The 25,258-nt window shown below is 34.5% G+C and overlaps 1 protein-coding gene across 1 annotated transcript in view; it reads left to right on the top strand.

Moving 5' to 3' along the window:
• CCDC141 (coiled-coil domain containing 141) overlaps positions 1 to 25,258 on the top strand; it is a gene marked incomplete at both ends in the record, with an annotated part of 81,932 nt that overhangs the window by 12,840 nt on the left and 43,834 nt on the right. The window contains 6 exons of the mRNA XM_084265765.1: positions 1,439 to 1,630; positions 3,178 to 3,286; positions 5,631 to 5,884; positions 10,173 to 10,292; positions 19,720 to 19,914; positions 24,442 to 24,614. Coding sequence (XP_084121891.1) covers positions 1,439 to 1,630; positions 3,178 to 3,286; positions 5,631 to 5,884; positions 10,173 to 10,292; positions 19,720 to 19,914; positions 24,442 to 24,614 — 1,043 coding nt within the window. The remainder of the gene's footprint in view (positions 1 to 1,438; positions 1,631 to 3,177; positions 3,287 to 5,630; positions 5,885 to 10,172; positions 10,293 to 19,719; positions 19,915 to 24,441; positions 24,615 to 25,258) is intronic.

Genomic DNA, 25,258 nt, shown 5'->3' with positions numbered 1-25,258 from the left:
AAATATTATGTTTAAAGTGTTAATTAAATTTCTACTTATATGCAGTATTGGTAGCATTTGGGAGACTTGAGCTTTTCTACTCATACTAAAGCAATCAGGAAGGATTCAAAAAAAAAAAAAAGATTTGGATTTACATTAGGAAAATAAAAGGAAGTGTGTATTGTTCTCCAGAACACTGGCTTTTAGTCAGATGCTCGTTTTGATGGGTTTGTTACCAAACAATAAGCATGTATTCCTGGTGCTAATAATGACTTTTTGCATACTGTAAAAAAGAATGGGTTTGTTGAAACCGTTCTTATGCCTGTTAATGTTACTACTATTGTCATATTTGGCACTCTGTAAAGGTAAATTAAAATAATTTCATTCCATAGAAAGAATAAAAATTCCATAGTTTATTATACTGTTCTCTCAGTACTCCTCTTAGAGAGAAATGATGAGCCTCTTCGGTTCTGGCTGATATCTTTTTGCTATGTACAAGGTCTAGGGAGGACTGGAGGTTATCCTTCTGTGTTTTAGAACAATAGAGTTTTTGCAATTTCCTCTTTTCAGTTTAATCTGTCATGAGAATTTCAAGTTTTCCAATTCTTCAGCCTTTATTAGAGTCTGTGCCATGAGAATGAGTTATCATAGATTTTAATTTTCCTAATACAGATTTCTTTTCCCATTACACATTTATGTGATAGCACCTTTAGTAACAGCAGAAATTTGCACTTTATTAATTCATGCTTATAATAAAACCTGAGATGGGGAGGGGGGAAGAGTATAGAACAAATGCTAATCAATTTTTCTGACACACTAAAGATCTTTAAGATAGGCTGAAAATGGGCCAGCAGTTGTCGTAGTAAAGGGAATGAAACACAGTAGTATGATTTTCTTGACAATAGAGTGTTATTATTTGATGGCCAGCATGAGCAATGCAGCAAGCTGAACTTGAAACATTGTATGAATTTTGTGGTTTTGTGGGGAATGCATGCATATGTTCAAGCTACTTCCATCTGGATTGCCTTTAAGTCATTGCAGACTTGTGAGTGAATTACTGTACAAACTTTTAAGGCTTGTAATGTCAGGTAATGTAATACGATGGTATATGAAAGAAAATCCAAAATATCTGCATTGCTACCACTCCCAGGAAGATTTATTTTTTTTGAGATCTAAGCCTACTTGAATCTAAATATTAGAGATAAATTTCAAAATTCTCTTAATGCTTGGTTTTTAAATGAAATTTCATAAAAATATTGCCTCTTAAATACAGATCAAATTCAGAAGCTTGCCTGGAAACATGCAGGAACGGCTATACTCCTGTCACTAGGAACTGAGAATAAAGCAGGTGTTGGAGACTCATGGGAAATTTATCTGACCTACGGAAAAAGTATCCTGACAGCAGTATCAGCAGTGTTCCAGACTTCCTTTTTGGTTTTTTTTTTTCTTTTTGCCTTAGGCTTTGGAAGACCAGGTATGGGACCTGCTGCATGAAGCAGACAGAGCTGCAGAGGAGAACAAAGAAAAGAGTCAGGTTTATGATGCCATGGCAGAGACCCTTGGGGATGCATGGGATGCCCTCGTCATTATGTTAGAGAAGCGACAGGCACTTCTGGAACTTACTTCAGTGTTCTTTGAAAATGCTCTGGAGGTTTGCATTTAAATCAAATTACTCATAATTTGAAAATGTCCACCTCTTACAGATACTCTATCCATTGTAACATTACTCTGCTATATGTGTTCATTGCATTCCTAAAGTTAAAGCAATTAAGAAAATAAAATCTCTAGAAAAATCCTTCCTTTACCACCTTCTGAATAGTTCATCATGAAACTGAACAAAAGAAGACATGTAGACTTTAAGAAATATCTTAGTTGTGATGTCTTGAAAATTTGTAATTGCCAGAAAAATTACAGTGAGTGATAGTAAACGTACCAAACCCTAAAGTAATTCAGTGGTTATTCTGCAGAACTTATTTCATTCTTAGTGATTCAAATAATTTGGCATTGAAAGAATTAAATTCTCAGATGCCTTTGCTAATCTTGACTGAAGGTTGGCTACTGAAGGCTTTACACTGAAATATTCATACAGCTATTGTAATTATGTGAATTAATCATTATTCTAACTTTCCAGTCTTTTACCTGAGATGTCCATGTGCAGATGCATACAAAAAGACAGCTGTGTGATCTTGGAGACAGCTTTCACAGTGTTGCATTTCCTCTTCTACTCATTTCTCTGTATCTCAAGAAGATTCTTCAGGTGTAATCAGAACTCAAATTTCAAATATTGATACTTAATGGATTTCTTTTATTGCAGAAAAAGAGTGCTTTTAATCTTAATCAGTTTCACTATAGGTTTCAACATCTTTGCTTATGCTGAAACACAAGTCCGAACTCCACTGGTTTCTTCATTCTTGAAATGAAGCAGTAGAATTGATAAAGATTGGCTAAGATGTAGAATAAGTGTCTCCAGTCTTTCTGAGCTACTGACACTTCAAATCACACCTGCAAAGGCAGAAGCCAAATAGATAATTCCAATTGTAGTTTTAACCGTCTCCGCAGATTAGCAAACCTTCTCTAGATATTCCAGTCTGTTTCAATATTTAAAATACGAAACCCATGGAAAAAGGAGCTGTAAAGGAATAACCTAACTTCAGTCTTCTTTACAGAGATGCTGTTTCCCCATTATAAGAGGTAACTGTTTGCTGCAACATTTAGTTGACTTAAATTTTCTGCCTTAAAAAGATTGCTTTGAAAATTGTATTTCTGTCTGATATTGCCCTTAAATATTTTGGGGTTTTTTTGTTGGGTTGATTTTTTTTTTCTTTTCTCTCAATATTATAATGTTAGAGGTAACTTCTGGGAAGGAGACCTATGTTAGTTTTCATGTTAAAAGATAGCAGATTCTTCCATAATAATTTATTTTCAGTGGGTCTACAGGCTATGTAAGAATAATGATTCATAAAGTAACAAACTGTGATTATAGAGTATGTCAACTGAAAATCATGTTCCCTCAATCAATGAGAACCTCAAAGAAACAGGAGGTGTATAGAAGCCACAAAGAATCTGTCACTAAAAATGCTTTTTTATCCAGAATTCACAAATTCTCATGAACTTTTCTGGTAATACAGAGATTACGATGGAGTTCTGCAAAAGTAAATTATACTCTGTTTCTTCCTGTTCTTTGTTTTCTTAATGCAGTTTGCTGTCAAAATTGACCAAGTTGAAGATTTCCTGAAAAATACCCAAGAGTTTGATAATATTGACTCTCTGAGAGAACTCCTTCTGCAGCAAGAGCATCATACAAAAGGTACTAACAGTATTCTATTACTGATGGTGCGTGACTGTTCATTGACACCTTGAAGGATGATTTTATTCTTCCTCTGTGTATTTAAAAAAAAAAATTGAAAAATTAAAAAATTCTTAGAGCAAATATGAAAATGCTTTTCTTGAGAAATACGTAGGTGAAATAAGTCTTTATCAGGCTTCCTAAAAGATATGAAGCTTCTAGTTTTGAGCTAGCTCTCTTGTGGCTCCATCTTTGTTGCTGCAGAGCAGCTTGTGGTGAGATTGTATTCTGATTTCAAGGCAGTGTAGATCAGGTGAGCAAGCAAGTTCTAAAACCATTCTCTGTTCCCAGCTATCAATGAATTAGCATTTTCCTATGGAAATCTTTCCATTACAAAATTTCCGCTCAGCTCTAATAACAATCCCCTGCAAAGTCCTAGTTTCTTGACAGTGGCCAAAGGAGAAGTCTGTCCTCTGTTTTCCTTTGCTTATGGATGGGGTTTGAAGCAGAAGTGAAGTGAAGGTGGGAGCTATGAGATACAGGTCAAAACTACCCAGATTCACAATCTATTTGCCTACAGTGGTTCCCTGTATTTTGCTTCTGCCTCTGAGAATTGGGGCTCTGCTTCACTTTCCCATTGAGTTTTCCAACCAGTTCTGCAGCTAGAACTGTAATATTCTTGGAAAAAATTATATGCTTTCCCTTCCACCATAACTTTCCTGAACATACGTTTACCTAGAACATGCCTTTTGTGTGCCTTCGTTTTGTTCATTCAAATTTTCATCATTAGTGGAGTACCATCTGAGATATTTTTAGCTATATTGAATGCCAGGTATTTTTCTCTGGAGACTGAATTGAGAATTGAACTCAGGAAACTCATATATGGGTTTTGGGGCTTCCAATTCAGTGTTCATTGGAGCAGTATTCTTACTGTGTAGCAATTATAACCTAACATCCTGTAAGTAAACTATTGCTGAAAAGAAGGTCTATAACTGTAAGAATCAGTTGAGATGATTTGCCAGGGAAAGACTGCTTTGCCAGGGATAAGCTTTTCCTCAGTTTGGGGAAAGTGGTTGCAATTGATTGGCATCTTAATCTATCTTAACCACGTCAAATTTGGAAAACTGATATTGAACTGTTTGATAAAAAAGTGTTTGTATCTCTTTCTGCAAGGGGGATGATATACCCACTCCAAAGTAAGGTGGATGAAAATACGATAAGTAGATTATCACAAATGTTTATCACTCAAAAAACCCACCCCAGTTTTGATACAAGTGCATCTCAAATAAGATAATAAACAATTTGAAGATATATGAATTACTATAATTTATCCATTTGTATATTTATTGCATTTTGGATGGACTGAAATAGAATATTGGTGATTAATACCACCTCTCTGGAAGGTAAGAAGTAAACCAGACAGGCTTCTTGCAGTGAGCTCATGTAAACTATAGTCTCCTGTTAGCCCTTGGTGGCTGAAGAAGTGGATATTCTGTTTCTGCATCTTCCCTAGGTGTGCTCCATATGAAAGGTGCTTTGCCTTGAGTTACCAGTAAATGTACTGAGCAGGGAAGATGGCTGTTTTAGCTGTTTGCTGCCTGTCGTTGGATGTTTCGCTAGCAGCTCCTTGAAACATTCCTTTCTTCATGCCTACCTTGCCTCCTATTCTGGCTTGGCTCCCCTTCTTCCCCACTATGTATCTAAATATTTTATCTTTTAGTTTGAGACCTATAAATACTGATCACTGTCTCTTCGATAGATTTTGTTGCTTTCAGGAGCTGCAAGACAGGCACATGGCTAGTAGGCCTTTAAAAATAGTAGTCCACTGAGGACTACTATTTTTAAATAGTCATGAGTTGGTCATAAGGTTATACCAGCCCTCAGACAGGAGAAAATTTTCTTTGAACTTATATAAGAGACAAAGACCTAAACTTTGCTTGTATCACTAATGAAAAACTACAGAGGTACTGACGCCCATAGCAACCAGGGTTGGAAATTCCACTTCAGCTCATCTCAGGACTGGGAAACTATCAAAAAAACCCATTTTGGAAAATCAGTATCAGTTCTGGGTGTTGTCTCAGTTGCTGACATTATATGTGTATCTATATTATGTGTATCATTACAGGTACATATATGTATATCTATACAGGGTTACACATTTTTAGGTTTATATAAAAGCTGTCCAAATTGAAATATTTTAGGTTTTGTACCTTCTAAAGTAAGTATTTATAACCTGTTCATACAATGCATGAAAATACACTAGTCATATATGCAAATTTTTAAAATACTTGAGTAATTTTTGAGATACACTACTAGAGTTACTTAATCACTTTTTTTTTTTCCCTATGAAATTCTGTTCTTACAGAGCTTTTGGAAAAGTCACTTGCTCTTTTAAACAAAAGCCAGGAGCTAACTGAATTCATAGAGGAATTCAAGTGTGAGGGGCCAAATGCAAATCCAGAGCTGATTCAGGGAGCCCAGAGCAGCTGCTTGAAAATTGACAATCTCCTTGAAATGCTACAAGACAGGAGACGGCAACTGGACCGATTTCTGAAACATCAGCGTCAAGGCCTAGAGCAGGTTCTGCAAATTTGTTTGTGGCACCAGCAGGAGAACCGGGTAAGATAGAGTATTACCTAACTTCTGAATATTTGTCTTTGTATCTAGAACATCCTCATAACTTATTTTAAAGGAACGTTAATGTCTTCAAAAGAACTATTTCTATTATGTGGATCCCTCCTCTGAGTTATGAAATGTGATGCTTCAAACGAAATTAGATGCTCTTCTGACTGGATTCCCAACACAAACAAACCTCTAGCCATATGAGCAAAAGCAGTACCTGCTAATAGCAACTACAGCAGGCTGCTTTTGGAATAGTCAAAGAGAAGATATAGCGTGGTTAGCTAGCTACTGTGTCTGAAAAGAGAGGAATATTTTGTGCTTGGAGGCAAATCAAAATTCTTTTGGGTACTCTAGTGACAAAGTTTTCCACACCTGCAATCTGTTTCTATTTCTCCCCTTATTTCTCCCAACTTAGCTCTCATCTATTACTGAATTTCTCAAATAAAATTGATTTTGTACCTTTCTTTCAGACCTTAGGTATGTTTAAGCCTCACTCTTCCTCTTTCTAGTCTTACTGCTCTTTGTCGGTTCCATTTCTCATCTCCCAGCATTCAGATCAGATAGCATTTTTGTGTTCTGCATTATCAGAGAAACTTTTGACTCTCTCCTCTCATTGTTCTTGAGAAACACCATGGGACTTCAACAACTCATTAGAAAGATAATACAAGGGGAGTCCTGCTCCACGTTTTTGAATACTAAGTATGCTGAGGAGGAGGAACCCATGTAAATTTAACAGCCAAAGTCTAACCAAGACTAAACCTGAGTTATTTTCAGCAAGATAAGAACTTTACTCAAGAAGCACAACTATTTGTAATTTTGCATAGAGACAGCAAAACCATCAAGGTACACAAACTCACTGCCTTGCTACTCAATATCAGTAGCTGCCAGAAACAGAGAAAGAATTGCTTATTTAAGAGAATAAAAAAACCAAATAAAAATAGATTTGTCTTATGGAAGTGTTCTAATCTCAGTATATAGTTAAAAAAAATAGCTGACACAAATACTGGATAACAAGAGTTACAATATAGGAGGCTATATTCATTCCTGTCCAAATCCCTGCAAACCACCTAGTGCTTGCTCAGAGATACAGATTATTGCTGCTGTTAGTGGTTTTGATTCTTTTCAGTATCACCATGTAGTTGTACCACAGAAGAGCCTCAGAAAGAAATGTTTCAATATAGTGTATTATAATAAATTCGCAACAGCTACCACTCAGTGTTCAATATTGTTCTAATTCACTACATTGGAAATAAGTCCTATTTAATCTAGAAAAATGGTCCTTCCTCTACATTAAAAAGTATTAAATGTTCTATTCAATAGTAAACAAGCAAAACATTCAAAATGTTTGAAACAATTGGAAATTGCTTGCTGATGGAGAGTAAGGGGTAAATAAGTGGCGTCTTTTTGCTGCTTTAAAAAAAATAACAAATTCACATTGTCTGAGATGTTAAATGCCACCAATTCATAAAATTGACTAGAGAAATCTACTTGTCCTCATCACATGAAGGACAAATGGTTAGGAGTAACCACCTAGAATTCACCCTAATTTAGGTGGGATTGAAAATATTATGCAATTAATTTTTGTTTCCATTATATTTCAGGTATGTGCTCACATCACAAAGCTTAAGTACAGAAACTGTTTTGTACTGGCAGGTTTTGTGATCATCTGTGAGAGTGGCCAGCCAGTATTTATCTGTTAGCACATGCCTGCATTCAGTTTAAAGCTATTATACACACAGAGGGACAAGTTAAAATATTTTTTAAGATCATGCTTATCAGAATATACTTGTTTAGCATCTGCATTAGAGTCAAGTCTGGTATAATGTATGATTTGTACATCTATGACAATTTATGTGTGTTAATTGTGGACAAATAATATACTCACATATGAACACAAACACTGGAAAACTTTTAGAGGCTTTATGTAAAATTTCTCTCTGGCCTCTATCCCATCGTGCATGTATTTCTGAGTGATGATAGAAATTAAACTCTCAAATCACCTCAGCACATCTGAAAACTAATATTCCAATTTCAGTACATGACTGAGCTCTTGATGTCTAATGATGCTACGTATGCAGGAACTGCATATTGAAGTCCCACTGATGCTAATGGGAGTCCAGGGGATACAGAGAGAGCGCAGTGCTGGAGATGAGCTCTGCTGTGTAAGATCCAGGGGTGGATTTTGCTCTTTGTATTGCCTCCATTTTGTTAGGCATAATTATTTAATGCAGAAGGCTGCATAATCTCTGCGTTGCTTTTTTAAAAGAAAAGCCAAGCAGCTGTAAAGATTACTACATGGTACTGGGTTCTGAAGAATTAAAAACTGTGCACCTCCTTTGATCTCCAATTTGAATGCAGTGATGTGATAGTCATGATTGTAAGATGTAACATGGGTTTTTGGGTATTTTCAGTATGTGGAAGCATACTTATTTTCCATTTAGAGACAGGTATCTAACCTTCCTTTATGAAAGTGTCAGTATCATATTTTCTCATAACCCCTTTCATTAATGAATATGGGAAGCAGATTGGCCTATTTTGTGTATAATTAGTTATCATTGGAAGAAGATTTATGAAAGTAATTTTTCTTAATCATTCAATTCATGCATATGTGAGGCAATTAAAATTATTCATGGTACTTGGTCACACCAAGGGCAGAGAAAAGAGCTGAATAAAACTCAGGGGCAGGTGAGTGCACCCATATTTGCTATCTTGGCAGATACATGGAAAAAAAGACGATCTTGGTGTAAGTCACAGTTTCCTCCTTTATTTAATTTTCATTTAAGGTAACTTAATTGACCTGAAAAAAAATCAAGCAGTGTAGCTCAGTGGGTTAAATGCTGCCATCGGATTTTACCCCAAAAAAAGACGTCCATTTTTTCCTTCCTTGTAATCTTTACATAATAAATTGATAGGTTTATGATCTTACTTGCCTAGAGGAATTTTTTTATGGTAAGTTGTGAAAGGTTCCTTTGGTTTTGACTTGAAAGCAAATTTCCTTTATGAAAAATGGAAATTTTCATTTGAACATCTGATAATACGGATCTGGAAATCCAGATGTGTAAATCCACATATATGAGAAATCCACAGCAGTAGCTAATGTGTGGAGAATTGGCTAAACAGACTGTGTCTGATGCTGTGCTCTATGCCTTTTTTTGTAATACCTGTATTTAGCATAGTGCTGCTACTGATTGCTAGAATAAAAACATTGAGTTTCTCTGACAGTTTACAGGCAAATGTGAAGATTATAATCTCATGTGTAAAACTATTTGAGTCATCAAAATATTGTATGAAGTTCTGTGAAGTTTTGCTTTCATGTTTCATTTCAGCACATTCTGCAAAGCCCTTTTTCATAAATATCAGAAATCATATTTTACAGTGAATACTAAGGCATTTAAACCTAGATGGGTCTAAGTTACTCAAAACTCTAGAATCAGATCATTTTAAAATTACTTCTCTCCTAGGTACTTCTGGTGAAATCGTGGTGCCCATGACCTTAGCAGTGTTTTTATTGCTGTCTTAATTTCTGGCCAATGCTTCTCCTCTTGGTATTTCCAAATGTCTAATTCCCTGTCCTTTTTTTCATCACAGTGTTAGCTTAATTCCTTTTACTACTCTTGCATGTATGGTGCGATTTTATAGGATTTCTAGACACCTGTCAGGCATTTAACAAAGTCAGCTTATTGTGAATGCACTGGAGGAATTATTTGGGCATAGCTCGTCCTGCAGTTCAGAGTAGGTACATCTAAATACATAGTGCAGGCTGTTCAAGTTCAAAGTGACTGAGGTATAGGCATATTTAATTTATGACATGTAAGTATGTGTGTTTTAATACATACAGGAAGAAAGGGAGTGAAAAACCAAGGTTTTTCCTAATGGGAATGATTTGTAGAAAGAAAAGTGTGTTACATTTTTTGTTTCTGTTTTCAGCTAAATTTGCCCCTTCTCTCTGTAGTCTCCAATTAGTGTCAGATTGTTCAAAAGCTTTGGTAGAGACCAGAACAATGTATTAGTGTATGAACTTTGAATTGATGTGTGCAAGAAAATATTCCCAGCCACACAGGCATTTCAGATGCAGGGCCCAAGCCTGGCAGTGTGGGGACACAGGGTGGACAAGCTCTGTCAGCATTCAATTTTTTCAATAAAAGTGTGAACATTAGGAGTGGAAACTGAAAGCAATGAAACTTAAGCCTTCTTTTGTAAGTGAAACTGTCTTGTAGTTATTTTAAAAATGGACATTCACTTCTCAATTTTTTCACTGACAAAATTATTTTTACTATTTATTTAGGTAACATCTTGGTACAAGGAAAACATCAGAAATTATTTTCACAAGCAAAACTTAGGTTCATCCCTTTTGGAAAACGAGGAGTTACTTCAAGAACTTGAGGAAATGGAAGTCAAAGTGAAAGTGAGATATATGATAATTCATTGGTAAAGCAATTTTAAATATGAGTCGTGAAATGTGAACTCAGGTATTTAATAGGCACATATAGGAGCAGATACTTGGTATGTGTACATAAGATATATATTTCTGTATGTCTAAAAGAGGATTTTTTTCATTTTACTACTTTTAATGCAGGCCCCCATGTTTCTGGGTGTTTTTCTCTTAAAACTTTTAAAGCTGTTGCTGAAGTAAAAGAAGAGTAATTCTTGATGTTATTTAGATGGTTCTTCAGTTTAGTGATAAAGTTCCGGACTGGTAGCTTACTTATTGGAGTATGATACAAAAAATAAAGCAAAGCAATATTTTTTTTAGAAAAAAGTTCAATGTTCATAAAGGCAAAAAGCCAGCCACTTCTCATTGTCACTGAAGAGGTATCTTTTCAATTTCTTGGGAATAAAAGTAATTGAAAATATTATATTTATTGAGAATATCAGTTTACCAAAGAATAAATGTGTTACCATAATTCATATAAGAAGGAATGGATTAAAGATGATGTTGATATATATGTGTGTGTGTATATATATATATACACACACAAATATATATGATATTTGTATGATGTAAAATGAATATATTTAGAATCTTTTTTTTTAGATAACTCAGTTGTGCAATCCTCAAGTAAGTGCTGTTGCTGGGTCAGGATCATTTCTCACTGTATCATTTTCAAGTAATTGTATTTGGATAACTCAACTGAGCAGAACCTTTTAATCCGAAAAACATTCCGATAGAAACAAATGTCTTTCTAAAGGCTATTGTGTTGATAGCAACTAACAGGTTATGACTGTTCACAGTTATGTGGTAGTAAAATGTCACACGTTTCCTTGTTTGCATAATTTACAGTTAACTGTTTCAGAGTTGTCATGTAAGCAGAATACAATCATATTTCTCGTGTTTGTCCAAGCAGCATGTCAAAAAACCACATTTTCTTCATCTAGGGAAGGTAAGTATGAAAAGCTGAATTCTGCTACAAAGTCTGAAGACCTTTGGCACAAGAAAAGCAGAAGATAAATAGTAAATGAGTAAGCTGTGGGGTGTTTCCAGAGAAATAGGGACCCAAAAAGTATTCCTGAATTTCACAGTTAGGAAAATGATCATTAATATTCCCCATGTTTGGTATTGAAAGGTGATTCTGTTGTCTAAATTAGAAATGATGCTGTAAGTGCAAAGGAAAGAACAATGTACATTTTATTTTGTATAATAATAATTTTCAGGGTTGAGCATCCAGAAACTAACTTATAATTGTAACACTTATTAGTAGTTTCACCTAACAGTTCTCCTCCGGTACATTACATAGGAGATCGTTTATATCATCTTACTGTATTGCTGGGTTTTTTTTTATTTTAGGGTCACTTAAGTGCTTAGCATCAAAAATTTATTTAAAGTCCATGTGAGTTATGATTTAGAACATCTTTCTTACTGTTAGCATTCTACTGTTCTTACTGGCAGCATGTTCTAGGAGAGGGAATTTGCATTAGACATTACTGAATGTATTAGTTATGCTTATGACGTGCAAAAAGAGTGGCTAGGTTGAACTGCACGCTGCAAAGATATTTCAGAAATCTGAATTATGGGGTTCGGTGCATTAGTTTACACAGCACTGAACTGCTGATGTTAAAACCAGAATAAAGGAGGAGCCTGGCATCTTGACATTACAATTCAGATAAACTATTCCAATCAAAGGTGTATTCCAGTAAATATTTGTGAGAGCAGAGATTAATATTAGATATCATAACGAAGTGGTGTTTTGCCTGTACGGTTGGAACACACTGCAATAGAAAGCAACCTAGAAATGAACTTGTCATCTTTGCCCACAGACTAAACAAAACCAGCCTTATAACATGTAGAAACATGAAATTCCCTAAAACTTAAGCAACACAAAGGCATTCAGCATCCAGTCACTGTTCTGTAGCATTCAGACTCTATATATATTTTGGAACTTCAGTGCTGTTGTGCGAAGTATTCACTCTGGGAAGCTGTTGACTCCATGCAGAAGACTGGGGAAGGCCAGTGAAAAACTAGGTATTATATTAAAATAATTACTTTACTAATCCTGGAAACACAAATATTATTTCATCGGTATTCCTGTACATGGGTGCACAAAACTCCCTTAAGCCACTTTTCCTGTAAAATTTTCATTTCAGTTGCTTATAGAATGTGATGCTATTGACCAGAGTCACTACTTTCTAGTGTACAATCTTTCACCCCAGTAATGACACAAATTCCTTTCAAATCTGAATTTACAATTAGCTGTTTTGTTCAAATGAACCTACTTTTAAAAAAAGGTTGTATTTATTCTCTGTAGATGACTGTTCCTAATTATTGCATAGCACTCCACTGCTTTTTATGCAACTGGAAAATTTCTTAAGCAATGGTTTTATATTTTCTTCCAAATCACCTATGAAGCTATTAAATATAATGTGGCAGGAACATGTTTAAGAACAGAATGATTTAAAAATACACAATACCAGCCATTTATTTAGGAAACATCTATGATACCCAAAATATGTTTTCAGGCTGAATTCAGGCAAAAAAATACTGCAATGTGTAACAACTCTGCTAAATCTGTGCAAGCTAATGTACTTTGCAGAGAATGATGTCTGTAAAATGGCACCTTGTTACATTATCTGATATAAAGCCATGCAACATATTGGCATATTCTGCTTTTAGGAGCTCTAGGTTAGCATGGATTTTATATGTGTGCTTGTGATCACCACCCATTTGGTTATTTGCTGGGAACTTTTATGATAGAGTCTCATCAGAATTATTATCTACTTGTTTGATTTTTGTCATATGAGATTGTTCTGTAAGGACAATCTTTCTCCCTGAAGTCAAGAGTCATTATGTAAAGTGTGACAAAATTGTAAAGCACTCACCAAAATATTTCCAGATTGACATGTAAAACGGGGGAAAAAATCCCACCTCAAAACCCCCATAAACATAGCTACAGTATCATTCCATGTCATATGGAAATGTTTAAGCATAGAAATGAAATCCATTTTTTCAAATAGAAAGACAACTAACTGCATTAGCGCTTCAAAATTCCTCTACCTCTATTTTATTGAGAAGTTTTTTTAATATGTCTGTTGTGTTAATGTTTTATTGAGACAAAAGCAGACACCAGTTTACACTGTGTCTATATTGCAAGCAATCTCTTTAGCAGTGGGAAAAATGCAATATCAGTTTTTTCTAGTAAACACTAAATCTACAAATGGAATTATCTTCCCTTCTGGAATCCCTTTAGTGTCCAACTTACACTAATTAAAAAAAAAAAAAAGTGAATATATTAATTTCAGAGTTAAATATATTTTCCAGAAGTCTTTAAAATTTTATCAGTTCATATACATAGCTATTTTGTCAGCTTATATAAGAGAATATGTAAATAGTTGTGAAGGTAATTTCTAATAGCATTCTGTTAGATGTAATAAGGGCAGTGACAAACTAGTCTTTAACTACTTTGGGATTTCTATGAAGATCTAAAGTGTTCCACATGATTTTTTTCTAGTAATATTTCATATGTATACTGTAGCTTTCAGGGCATGGTGAAAGGCTTCTTTTTGATAGACATGCATAGCACATGTCTCATAAGGAGTAAGAATGGAAAGTTCTGGTATTTGAACAGTTTCACATGAAAAAATACATGTGTTATTTAATATATGTGTTAACTAAATACACTAAGATGAACAAGACAAGTTATTTGCTTAAATTGTTCAGAAGCTAACCTAATAAGGATTTACAGGATTACCACCTTATTTATGTGTCTGGGCAGAGAGTGTGAAGAAAGGAGAAAGATTTATTATGTTCTCAAGTTCATATCTTATCTTGAACCTTGGCTCACTAAGAGGTGAAAACGGTGAAAACATTTTCACTATATTGTACAATAATAGAGACCAAATGTATGAATCCTTATTTTTAGTTGGAAAAAAAAAATCCCTCAACCACCCCAAGCATTAAAAGGGCTCATATACACCCTTCCTCCAAAGACATGAGTAGAGGAGAGGCAAATGTTTCAATGGGCATATCTGCTGGCACTAACTGCTTGCTGTTAGATTTCTGTCTGTATCAGAAGTGCCTGACATGGTAAAAAAGAACTGCTAGCACCACTTTGTGGCCAATTAACTTTAAGGATGAAGAAAAGTAGCATTCTGAATTGTTTGCATTTTATCTAGTTTCAGCTTCTTTTCAGGACTGAAAATGATGCAGCCAGTCTTCATTTTAAAAACGATTAGTAACAAGATGGAGACTACTTCTTTGTTTTGTAGTTCTGCGTGCTTATTTGATCTGGAGTAGCCATGCTATCTAATACCATGCTCTAATCAGGATGGTTCTTAATGATCACATTAAATACAGCTATCAATCAGTAGAATTAATTGCTATATTTGTTGACATTAACATAAGGGTAGAGAATATTGTATTTACCTACTTTCTTTTTCTCCCAGATCTCACAGCTAATGCTTAGACAAAAAAGCCTATTGATCTCACAATAGATGTTTAATAACCAGATAAAACTGTAGGTATTTCTACTTATTTTTTGCATATTTTTGAAGAAACTTTTACTTAGATTCACAATACTTACACTTCATCAGTTTTGAAACTCTTGAAAAATACCTGATTAATCAAGGAACTTAGAGCTCATTTTCTTTGCTAGATGATACAGTGACAGCAGGTGTTTAAAAGACTTGCTACTGAGAGGAAAGTAAGAATAGTGACACAAGCTAAGCAGAAACATTGAATATAGGCACATACAATGCAGTGTGTCTTCAATAGGTCAGAGCAATTCACACACAGTTCTTGACAAATTGAAAAGTCAAGGTAATAGTAGGGTTTGTGTTTCGGCGAAAATGAGCAACAAATATTTAGTGCTGATATTTAGGAATTTAACATGTAGAAGAAGAACAGAAAGAGCTTACAAAGATTTTTTTTCACTGTGTTTTTTATGCCCTGTTGATGGAAAGTATAGGCTTTTTACATGTAGAAACATTTCCTTATAAATAGAATTCTGAAAATGAAATTGTTGATAGCTATTTTAGAGAAAATTGAACCAATTTTTAGTATTGATCAAATAGGACAGCAAATGAGTCTAACTGCATTTAATACCTTCAGAGAGTGTCCAAGTTGGTAATGTTCATGGAATATTGCAAACTAAATGATTATTATAGAATGGATTTGTGAAAGGTTAGAGAAGCAGCTTGCCACAGTATAAAAGAGGCAGTTTAACCTCTGCTTTAATATCACCTAGAAGCTGCTATTGACACCTTGTGCCAAACAGATTTATGAATATTGTTACAGTGAAATCCTTTGATGGGAAATAATTTCACTAGGAGTCATTTTCTTATAGTTTGCGGGTCTCCTGTAATTATAATTCATATGTACATTATAATTCATATGTACACTGAAACAGTTCAGAACTTTTTTGTCCTCCTGTATCTGCTTCTAAGCTAACAATAGAGACTTTCCCTTCTTGTTGCAGAAAATACGTGTTTTTCATTCTTGCATAAAATATTTTTATTTTATAAATAGAATATAATTTTTTAAAAGTATGCCCATACTTAACTGCACTTTCTTTGCCTTTTTTCAGTTAATTATTAGTCCCAGTTAAAAGTTCCCAACTACAGTATTGTTTTCTAATTCTCATTAACATCTACATATTTAAGTGAAACTTAAATTAGAATGTGACCACGGAATGCCTGTGGTACTGACTATTCCAGTTGCAGCTACTGGGAGATGATGACATTGTGATGCTTGTACAATTGGATATCAGGGGTCCACACTTTATTCATAAATAGGACAATTAAGCCGTGTGTGGAGAGACCTTGCTACTATTGTTTCCCCAAGATAAATTCTTCACATAAAAAGGAACAAATACAGCACAGCAGACTGTAATTATCCTCAAAATCCTCATTCTTATTGAATATTACTTAGAGCATACAGGCCAAGACAGGATTTTATGAAAGGGGAATTGTGCATTAAATAATAAAGTTCAGGGTTTCACTTAATTAAAAGTACTGGCTGAAGATTATTACATACAGATTTCAGAAGTGGTCATTATTTTAATTAAAAATAAAACAAACAAAAAAATCAATAAATATTTTGCTATAGATATTTGCTCTTTATTGATAATTGATACATTTTTTAAAAAGAAAAAAAATTGCTTTTATTCTCCCCTAGAGTTATTTCTTTCTTTCAGTAGGAAGCTGAATGTGTTGAAGTCCTCAAAGGAATATTTAAATGCGGAGGAGATTTTAGGTGTTTTCTTGGGAAAAGGTGCAATTTCACTGCAGGGTATTCCAAAACAGTGGAATTTTTTTATAAACATCAAACAAAATGAAACGGGCAGTGCTTGGCCTTCAGGCACTTGTTTGTGGGTGAGTTGAGCTTGAAAAAAGTCCCCGAGAAGGCTTTTCTTAAGGGTTCACTTATAACAGCAAAGAAGGGTGAGCGTGAGTGGCACTGGTTTGCTGCTTTGTAGGCATACAGGGCAGGTACATTGAAGCATAACTCTGTTCTGGTTGTGGACTTCTGGCACATCTTTCTTTTTCAAAATACAACAAAAATAAATCTGTTGAAATATGTAGAACCACTTAGAGTGTGGTTGGAACATTTTAATACCATTGACCTATTTTCTACTGGCTTTATTTTTACTTTTTTAAATTGGTAATATTATAATAAAAGTTCAAAGCAGAAGTAGATTTAACATGAAAAACATAAATAAGACCTTGATGCAGACTATAGATCTTTATAGCTTCTTAGCTCTTCCATGGCAGAAAGGTGAAGAGTATTCAATGCAGTGGAAAAAATTGCAGCAGCATTGTCATAATTTTCCTTTTCCTATTCATCAGATTTTTAAGATCAAGGAATATGTTTCACTGCACTGAAATAGGATACAGATCAAATAAGTCTGTGATCTGAGATGTTTCTATTACTTCAGGGAAGGTGTTCATTCATGTTTATTAGCATGAAGTCCTTTTTAAAGTTTTCCTCAAAAAACTTACTTAATACCTAAATAAGCTGTAATTGATTTTAATTTAATGAAAATTTGCTTGTTGAAATCTTGGTTAGAGTTCTCATCGTATAAAATGTGCTTTTTTCCCCTCAATGTTGCTAAAATATTTGTCTTGTAATGTACAGCAGTTAGTATCACAGAAGAGAAAGGATTATCATTTTCTATACGATGGCACTTGTTTTTTGAGTGAGGTGAAATGTATTTTTATATACTTGATGATTTTGAGACTATTGCATTGTTATGTATTGACATCAGAATAGGCATCACATTCCTTATGGCTGTGGATTTGTTGATAAAAAATTACTCATTACCCATGTTAGTACCCTCTGTTTCAGCTTTAGTTCATGTGTTGTGAAACTGCAGAAATTAATCAAAAGTTCAAGGCACGAAGGTAGAGGCATGGTCCGAATGCATGTGTTTTCCATATTGAGGTGTGTTTTCCACTGGACCTTTGAGTGGTGTTAGATCTTTTTTCCTGAATTGTTCAAGTTAATCTACACTTCAGCAAGCAAGGAAATTAGTCCTTTCCATGTGCTATTTAAACTTGCCTATGTTGGGAATGCAGGGTGCCTCTCACTTGTTGGTTGTTGGTTCAGATCTAGTCCAGATCAATTGGGCAGGGAAAATAACCATCTCTGGTGAGGAAGTCTATGTAAAATTAGTTGCTGATCTTTTTGAACAAGTGTTTTTGCTATACCAGTTGTTTCAACAATGGGCAATGTCAGAAATGGAAAGGACTGAACTACACAGACCAAAATAGCTCTGTTCCTGCTTACTGATAAAGCCACATGGTGGGACACTGGGAGGGAATTAGTGTCGATGATGTTTGTGAAAGATACATGAATATCCAGATCACTACTTTTGGTAAAAAATCCAGAATAGTGTCTTTCATTAGCAGTAATCTGACTATAAAGAAAGAACAAACATGAGGCTAATGTTCTTCAAGCATGCTGAAGGTAAAAGAACCTGTCCTATAATCTTGTTGTGCCATATGCACTTCAGTGTTTTCATGAAAAAAATGATCTCATTTTAAAACATTTTGCTGTCTGCTTTACCAGACATGTGATAACAATCTGTGTAATGAAATCATAAATAAATTTCAGAAAGATGGTTCTCTTATTTAATTCCTTGCCAGAAAAATTGGAGGAAATATCCTACCAAAGGCATGGGAAATTGCAGTAAAGTATCAGATGCACCTTTTGTTTTGAACAGCATAATAAGGCACCAATTTTAAGTGTTGACAAGCACAGAAGGGATAAAGCACGCTGTATAGCAGTTTTACTATTTTATAGTTTTCTTTAAAAAACAGAGAAGCAACTAACACCAAAACAGTAGTTGCAAAACAGGAAAAGATTAAGTAGTATTTTTCTCTTGGCTCTTTTAAAGTAAAACTCCTTTGCAGTTGGGCTGTCTAGTTTGATAGGTCTTTCAATACCTCTGTAACCAAAAAAAAGATAGTGGACTTGATACTGTAGTAGCATTTATCACAGGTAAAAAAAATTGTAGGGGAAAAAAGTTGTGTTCATGAAGGTTAAATCCCTAAATTTGATGGATAATTTGGGTCATACATGGGAAGCACAAGTCAGTTCAGTATGGACAGTTGAAAACAGAAATAGGAGTCAAATAGACAACTGTTCTGATCAGCTAAATATGCTTCCAAGTGGTGCAATGCAGAAAAAAATACCTTTATGCAAACTTGTACTGATTCAACTGAATCCATTTTAAAGTACCTGCATATTAAATTAAACTTTTAGTAGCGTTTCTGACTGGTTTGAAATTCTGAAGTAGGATCTTCCTTTCTTAAAACATCTCTTAAACCTGTAGGTGCCACTAGGAAGGTTCGTGGTCAGAAAAGGCAGAGATGTGCTTTGAACAGACTTGTGTTCTTTTGTAGGATATGAGGAAAAGCATTCAAGGGACAGTGTCAGGGTGGCAGCACGCCTCACTACATGGGAGCGTTAATTCAATAGATTACCAAACAGCTCTCCATAGAAATTGTCTCACTGGAAGCAGGTATTATCTGGAAAATACTTTAACTTGGTCTTCGTTAAATAGCCGGATTTGAGGGGCTATTTGTCACAGAGTGTGGCCTTACTCAGTAGAAGTTTCTTGTCTTTACATTATCCAGAGGATTTTTTTTCCCAGCAGACACACTAGTAACTGCTACTTCTGCCTGTGAAACTGTGTCAAAGGATATAGAATCCCACCACTGAAAAATCTGTCACTAAAATCGGAATTTGTTGAGAAATCCCTCCTAGTAGAAATACTCTTTTAAATGGTAATAACTTTCAGGCCTATAAATGTGATTCATGTTTTCCAGTATCTATGCTATTGCTGTGCAGGTGTACTTTTCTATGTGTAGGTGATTAAAACAAGAGTTTTTTCTGTTAGGAATGGAATTCCGCTGTGAAACAACTGGAAACTGAAGCACTTAAGATCTTGCTTTCAGAGGACTATACAGAGAAAGAACATCTAAAGCTTTCAAACCAGAAAATCTGTCTGTTGCAAGAAGAAGTGTGCTTCCACATGGAAGAAAGGAAAGCCCTGTTACGAGAGGCCAATGACTTTTTTCACACTGCTGGAAAGGTTGGTAAGAAGCCAAGCCTGTAATAACCTGATAGTACAACTGTCAATGTGCTCTTGAAGGTTGATAATAATGGGGTTATGCAAACAGAGTTTGCTAAACAATTTGGAATGCAAAAATTGCAAATCTGATTACCCTTTAATATGACTTTTCACCTCAAACTTATATCCAAAATGGCAAATGCATTTGAAATGATTTTTTTTGAGAAGAACATTCAGTTTCCAAAATACGGCACGTGGGAAATATATATTGCCTTTTTAAATACGTAATATTTCTAAATGTGATTAAGTGATACCCTGTAATATCATAGCATTTGAAAAAGAATTGTAAGATATTAGGCCTTGAGCTAGTAAGAATATCCAACATAATCTAACCCACACAACATGTACGTGATGTTGAGTCTAAAAAAGCTTGAGAAGATGACTGAAGAAAGTAAATCTGATATTTTTGCCTTGGGACAGGCGTTTGAAGAGTAAGTCTACAAGAATACTCTTTTCATGCACACATTTTATATTATAAAAGTATAAGAATTAGGATCTAACAAAAAGTAATGAACAAATTTATAAAAATTCTTTTTCAAATAGTATTTTGTGCATTTTTAAAGCATATGGTACGCAGATTACTTACAGAAGCTTTAAAAAATGATAACTTCCAAGTATAGTTCCAACTACACTATTCATAGTTCTATTAAATGTGCTGAAAATAAACGTTAAGATTTTGCCTGCACGCTTTTTTTTTTTTTAAGCACCAGGTGGGGCTGTATTCACATTTGTGTTTAACCTGTATTGTGCTCCTTAGGTATTTTTTTTAACATTTAAGCAATACTTGGTATTGAAATTATTTACAGACCCTTGAAGTTTGAGATTCTTTTGGCCCAATAAGTCTGAACTTTCTTGATTTAATTTATGTTGAGTAATCTGAGATGGACTGGTGGAATATGTTAAAACTGTTGCTGACAATCAACCCCCTTCTAGTTTGGACAAGGAGCTGTGCAAATCTAGCTCTGTTGCTTTGAGAGCAAAGGCAGCATCTTTTCAGATACCAGCACCATGCGTTGTGGAAATGCCTAGCTCAGGAGTGTCTCCACAGCTAGGTATATATATATATAAAATTATACCTGCGATGTATAAAAGAGAACAGAACACTGTTATAGTTCAGAAAAAAAGACTCTCAGGTGTTCTCACAGCACACCTGAACCTCTGGACATGCAAAGGGCAAATGAGAAAAATAGGGTATTGGTTTGTACTAAGTCAGAGAACTCCTTTTGGATCTTGTGTGTCTTTCTGTTATTTTAAATTTTAATGAATTCAGTAAAATAAAAGCACACAAGTATAGCACTTGGATGCTATTTGTGCTCTTAAGTTCAGCTGTACATCTGGCTGCATTTTGTTGTATGTTTGGCTGCTTCAAGCAGTATTTTTTTGCATGCTTGCAAGGTCCTTGGTTCTTTTGTAATCAGGTACGTTCCTTGCTAAGCTTTCCTTTACATATCAATCCACTTCTATCTCTGTCTGTGTGGTTACCTTCAGTTTGATTTTTCTCCAGGGGGATCTCTGTGTAGCTATCTTCTGAGGATACTTGAGAAATGATAGGTGAAATAGTCTGTGATTCCTTGGTATGGCAAAAGCTTGAAAGCATTCACTTGGATAGCTTTAAATAAATAAAGCTTTTAACAAGTACTATATTTTTGCAGATTTTCATTTTTAGTTAGTGGTGGAGTATGTTGTACTTCAGTGCATACGTTACTTCAAATTTACCTTTTGATTTTGTACTCCAGAACATATGTGCTTTCTTTTAACTACTAGAAGAAATTCTATATGCTGGGTTTTTTCCTCCTATGTGCCACTGCAAAATGAAAAATAATTGAGTTTGTTTAGATAGTAATTAGCTTTGAAGTGATTGTACAGGTGGGACTTAAAGGTGGAACATTCTTGGCATGGAGCTGTGGGGACTGGATTGCGCATGATCCCCAGTAAAACTTTTTTTTTAAAACCTTCTGTACTCTTTTTTTCCTTGTTAAAGGAATTTTTAGGTTTGCATATGTTGTTAGTCAATGACTGAGGATACATTCAGTATTGCTAAAAGTAAATACGTAAGTAGAAGTCCATAGTGCTGAGTAGAATCATTGTTTTACTTTCTTTTGATCTTGGTGAGTAGTAAAGTGAAAAGAACTACAGAGAAACAATTGAACAATCATAGAATTTTGAAAACTGTATGGAGAGAAATGATAGTAGAGAAGCAGAGGATATACAGGAGATTACATCCTTTATTTCCTTGGGAATATCTCAAAACTATTAGTGGATGAAGAAGACAGACTGAACTAAAATAAAAATAAAGCAGACTCAAACATTTACATTTTAATAAAGAACCACAACAAAATTTACCATTCATATTTTGGATGTATGCAAACATAAAACCGAAGACTGGGAAAAATTCATTGCATGATTATTCTTTTTCTTTTAAAAATTGCTTAAAACAGATCACAGTCATTAAGAATGGCCAAGGTAACTATTAACAAGGAAGGTTAGAAATATTAAGATAATTTTTAAAGAACATTTGGATTTATTATAATGTGGTTTTTTTAGTAGCAGGAAATGCCCAGAATGGCTCAGGAAAGAGGGATATTATTTCTGCTCATAGGAGTTATGCCCATGTTATCTTCAGCATGTTGGTATTTATTTTAATTACAGCTTGTGAGCTTTTGTCTCTTTTGCTAGCATGTAACTATTGTTTTTCATTACTCATCTTTCATGCTGAAATAAAAACGTTCTAACCTAACCCTGTTATTAGCACGTTAAGCAGTTAGTTCACTAATTATAACTCTCCTGCATCTTTAACTTGTGAATATATGTTGCACAGTATTTTTGTGTTATCAGCTGATAGATCAAGTGATACAATTTCTAAACTTTTGACATTTAATTTATGCTCTGGTACCACAGTTGCATTTAGACATGATGCTTCCCTCCTGTTGTCTATGCTGTAATATGCTTATGCTTTTAAAAAAAAAAATCAGAGAAATACATGTACACTAATTCTTGAAAAGCATCTGAGCTAGAAGCAGAAGGCTGGCTTTGTGTGGGTTATTTAATATTGATTTGGTTGAGCTCCTGAGAGTCTGAATTTAGGGTTCTGCTATTTTAAGCAGAATAATGGGCGTATTGAACTACCAATGACTATAGAGTCTGTGAAGGAAAAAGTCAATCTAGTTAATATCTTGCTGTAACCTGGCTTCCTACTTGCAACTGAAATTGAATATGAGGAAACAAATGTTTGTTATAGCTACCCTGTGGATTTTTACCAAGGCTTACCTAGTTAAATATGCTAACTAGTACTACTCATGATAAGTCTGGCTGAGTGGTTAACTACTTCTGAAATGCTTAATCATAATCACTCTTTAACACTTTATAACTTTCATATAACTAATATTCTTAAGTATGGTCCTGAAGAGTGGAATTCATTATACAGAACCTATTACACAAAATAAACTTGTCTTAGATCCTAAGTTCAGGTGAATGGCCTCTATTTACATTTGCATAGGTCCATGAGTGCAAGTTTCCAAAGATTACTGCAATTCCTGTCTTGATCAGAACTTTATGGCCATTGTTATGCATAGTGGTGAATAAAAGGATTTGATGTTTTAGGGAAAGTTCATCCTGGATACCTTCAATTACAATCCTCCTTTCTTTTTCTTAGAAAAAAAACCCTATACAGAGTTGTCCATTTTATAGTTACAGTATTTAAATTTAATTTATTACATTAATGTATATATTATGTGAGAAATTAATGATAATAGATATTATTTTCTGCTTTGCTTTATCTAGATTTTATGTTTTTCTGGTGTTATAGCAACAACAACAAAAAACCTGTGCAAGAGAATAGAATGCTAATGGTGTCATGCTAATTATGCACAGTAGGTTTGGGCACCTTTCGGTTTTGCTAATATTTAGTGTTTACTTAAATAATACAGTAACTCAAGCAAGAAGTCTTTATTTAGACTACTTTTACTTTCTTCTGGTATTCAATGAGAGACTTCTGCTTGCACTAAAGGAAGACAAAGAGTAGTTATAACTCCCTATACAGGTATAACTACCAATAACTACTATAAACAAAAGCTGCATGTGTGCAAAACCAAAGCCTACCTTTTAATAAAAATATTTTAATCATATTTGAGTGCTAATAGAGTTGGTAATAATATTTTAAGGCATTTTGAGTGCTAATGTGCTGTATTCTCTTTATTTTGGTTCTGCTTTGGTACGTCAAATTGGCCTGCCACTGAAAAAATGGAATATTTAAATTCAAAGAGTAATCATAACTTTGCATGCCCATATTTTATTAACTTTTGTTGAATTAAACCTGTGGTGTTCAGTCACCTGAAGAGGCAATATCAGGCCCTAAATTAAAATACTGCTTTTAATTTCTGAAGAAATGTTAAATCTTAACCCATAATTGATCATCTATTTATGTAAAATAATATACATGCACATTTTGAATAGAAATACTGACAACAGATGCTTTTTTTTATTTTTTAGGTACTTGATGGTCTTGAAGGTATTAAAAATTACCTTAAAGTCTTTAATTCAGAAGGATTACATTTGTCTATCTTGACAACGAAGTATGAGGAATTACAGGAAACAATTAAAGGCTGCACAGCCAGTACCTTGCAAAAGGGACAAACTTTAGTTAGTAAAGGAGATTCCCACAGGTATTGTATCCATTTTTGTATATCTGTTTTTTGGGGGTTGTTTTGCTGCATTTCTCCATAGCTAACTCGACTAAGAATCAGACTGCATTTAGAGCCAAAGCGGTTAATAAGTAGGTATGCATTTAAATGACCTGAAGCTCAAAGTTTCTGTCATACTTACGTGTTGGTAATTACAAAAACTAATCTCTCTAACAAAAATCTTTAGGAATACTACACGCTACTTGCAAGAGTGAGGTCAAACATTGGAATCGGTGTTAGTGCAATCTTCAGAAACCACAGTTTATTTAATGTTTTTGAAAAGTAAATATATGTAAATGTCAATGGCCATGGACGCTACCTACTGCCTAATGGAATTTGGTGCAAGATAAAAAAATACAGGTGTTAAGCCAAGTGCAGAATGTATGGAAGTTTATCCACTTCTAAGTAGGTGTAATTCATAGGTGAAATCCCTTTGTTCTTTCAAAGATTTTGTTAATTACAATGATGAGGTACTCCACAGATGTAAAGCATGACTTAGTTTGGAATCTGTCCTAGTGGCTTCATATCTCATACTTTTCAGGTCATATTGCTGGTGCAATAAGAACAAAGACAGTTTAGAAATAAAAAAATTAAATAGAAAGTTGTTTGGGGAATACACATAGCTG

Source organism: Gallinula chloropus (assembly GCF_964237585.1).
Source record: "Gallinula chloropus genome assembly, chromosome: 5".
Classification (NCBI taxonomy): Eukaryota; Metazoa; Chordata; class Aves; order Gruiformes; family Rallidae; genus Gallinula; species Gallinula chloropus.
Note: the sequence above shows the minus strand (reverse complement) of the source record. Positions and strands in the feature narration are given on the sequence as shown.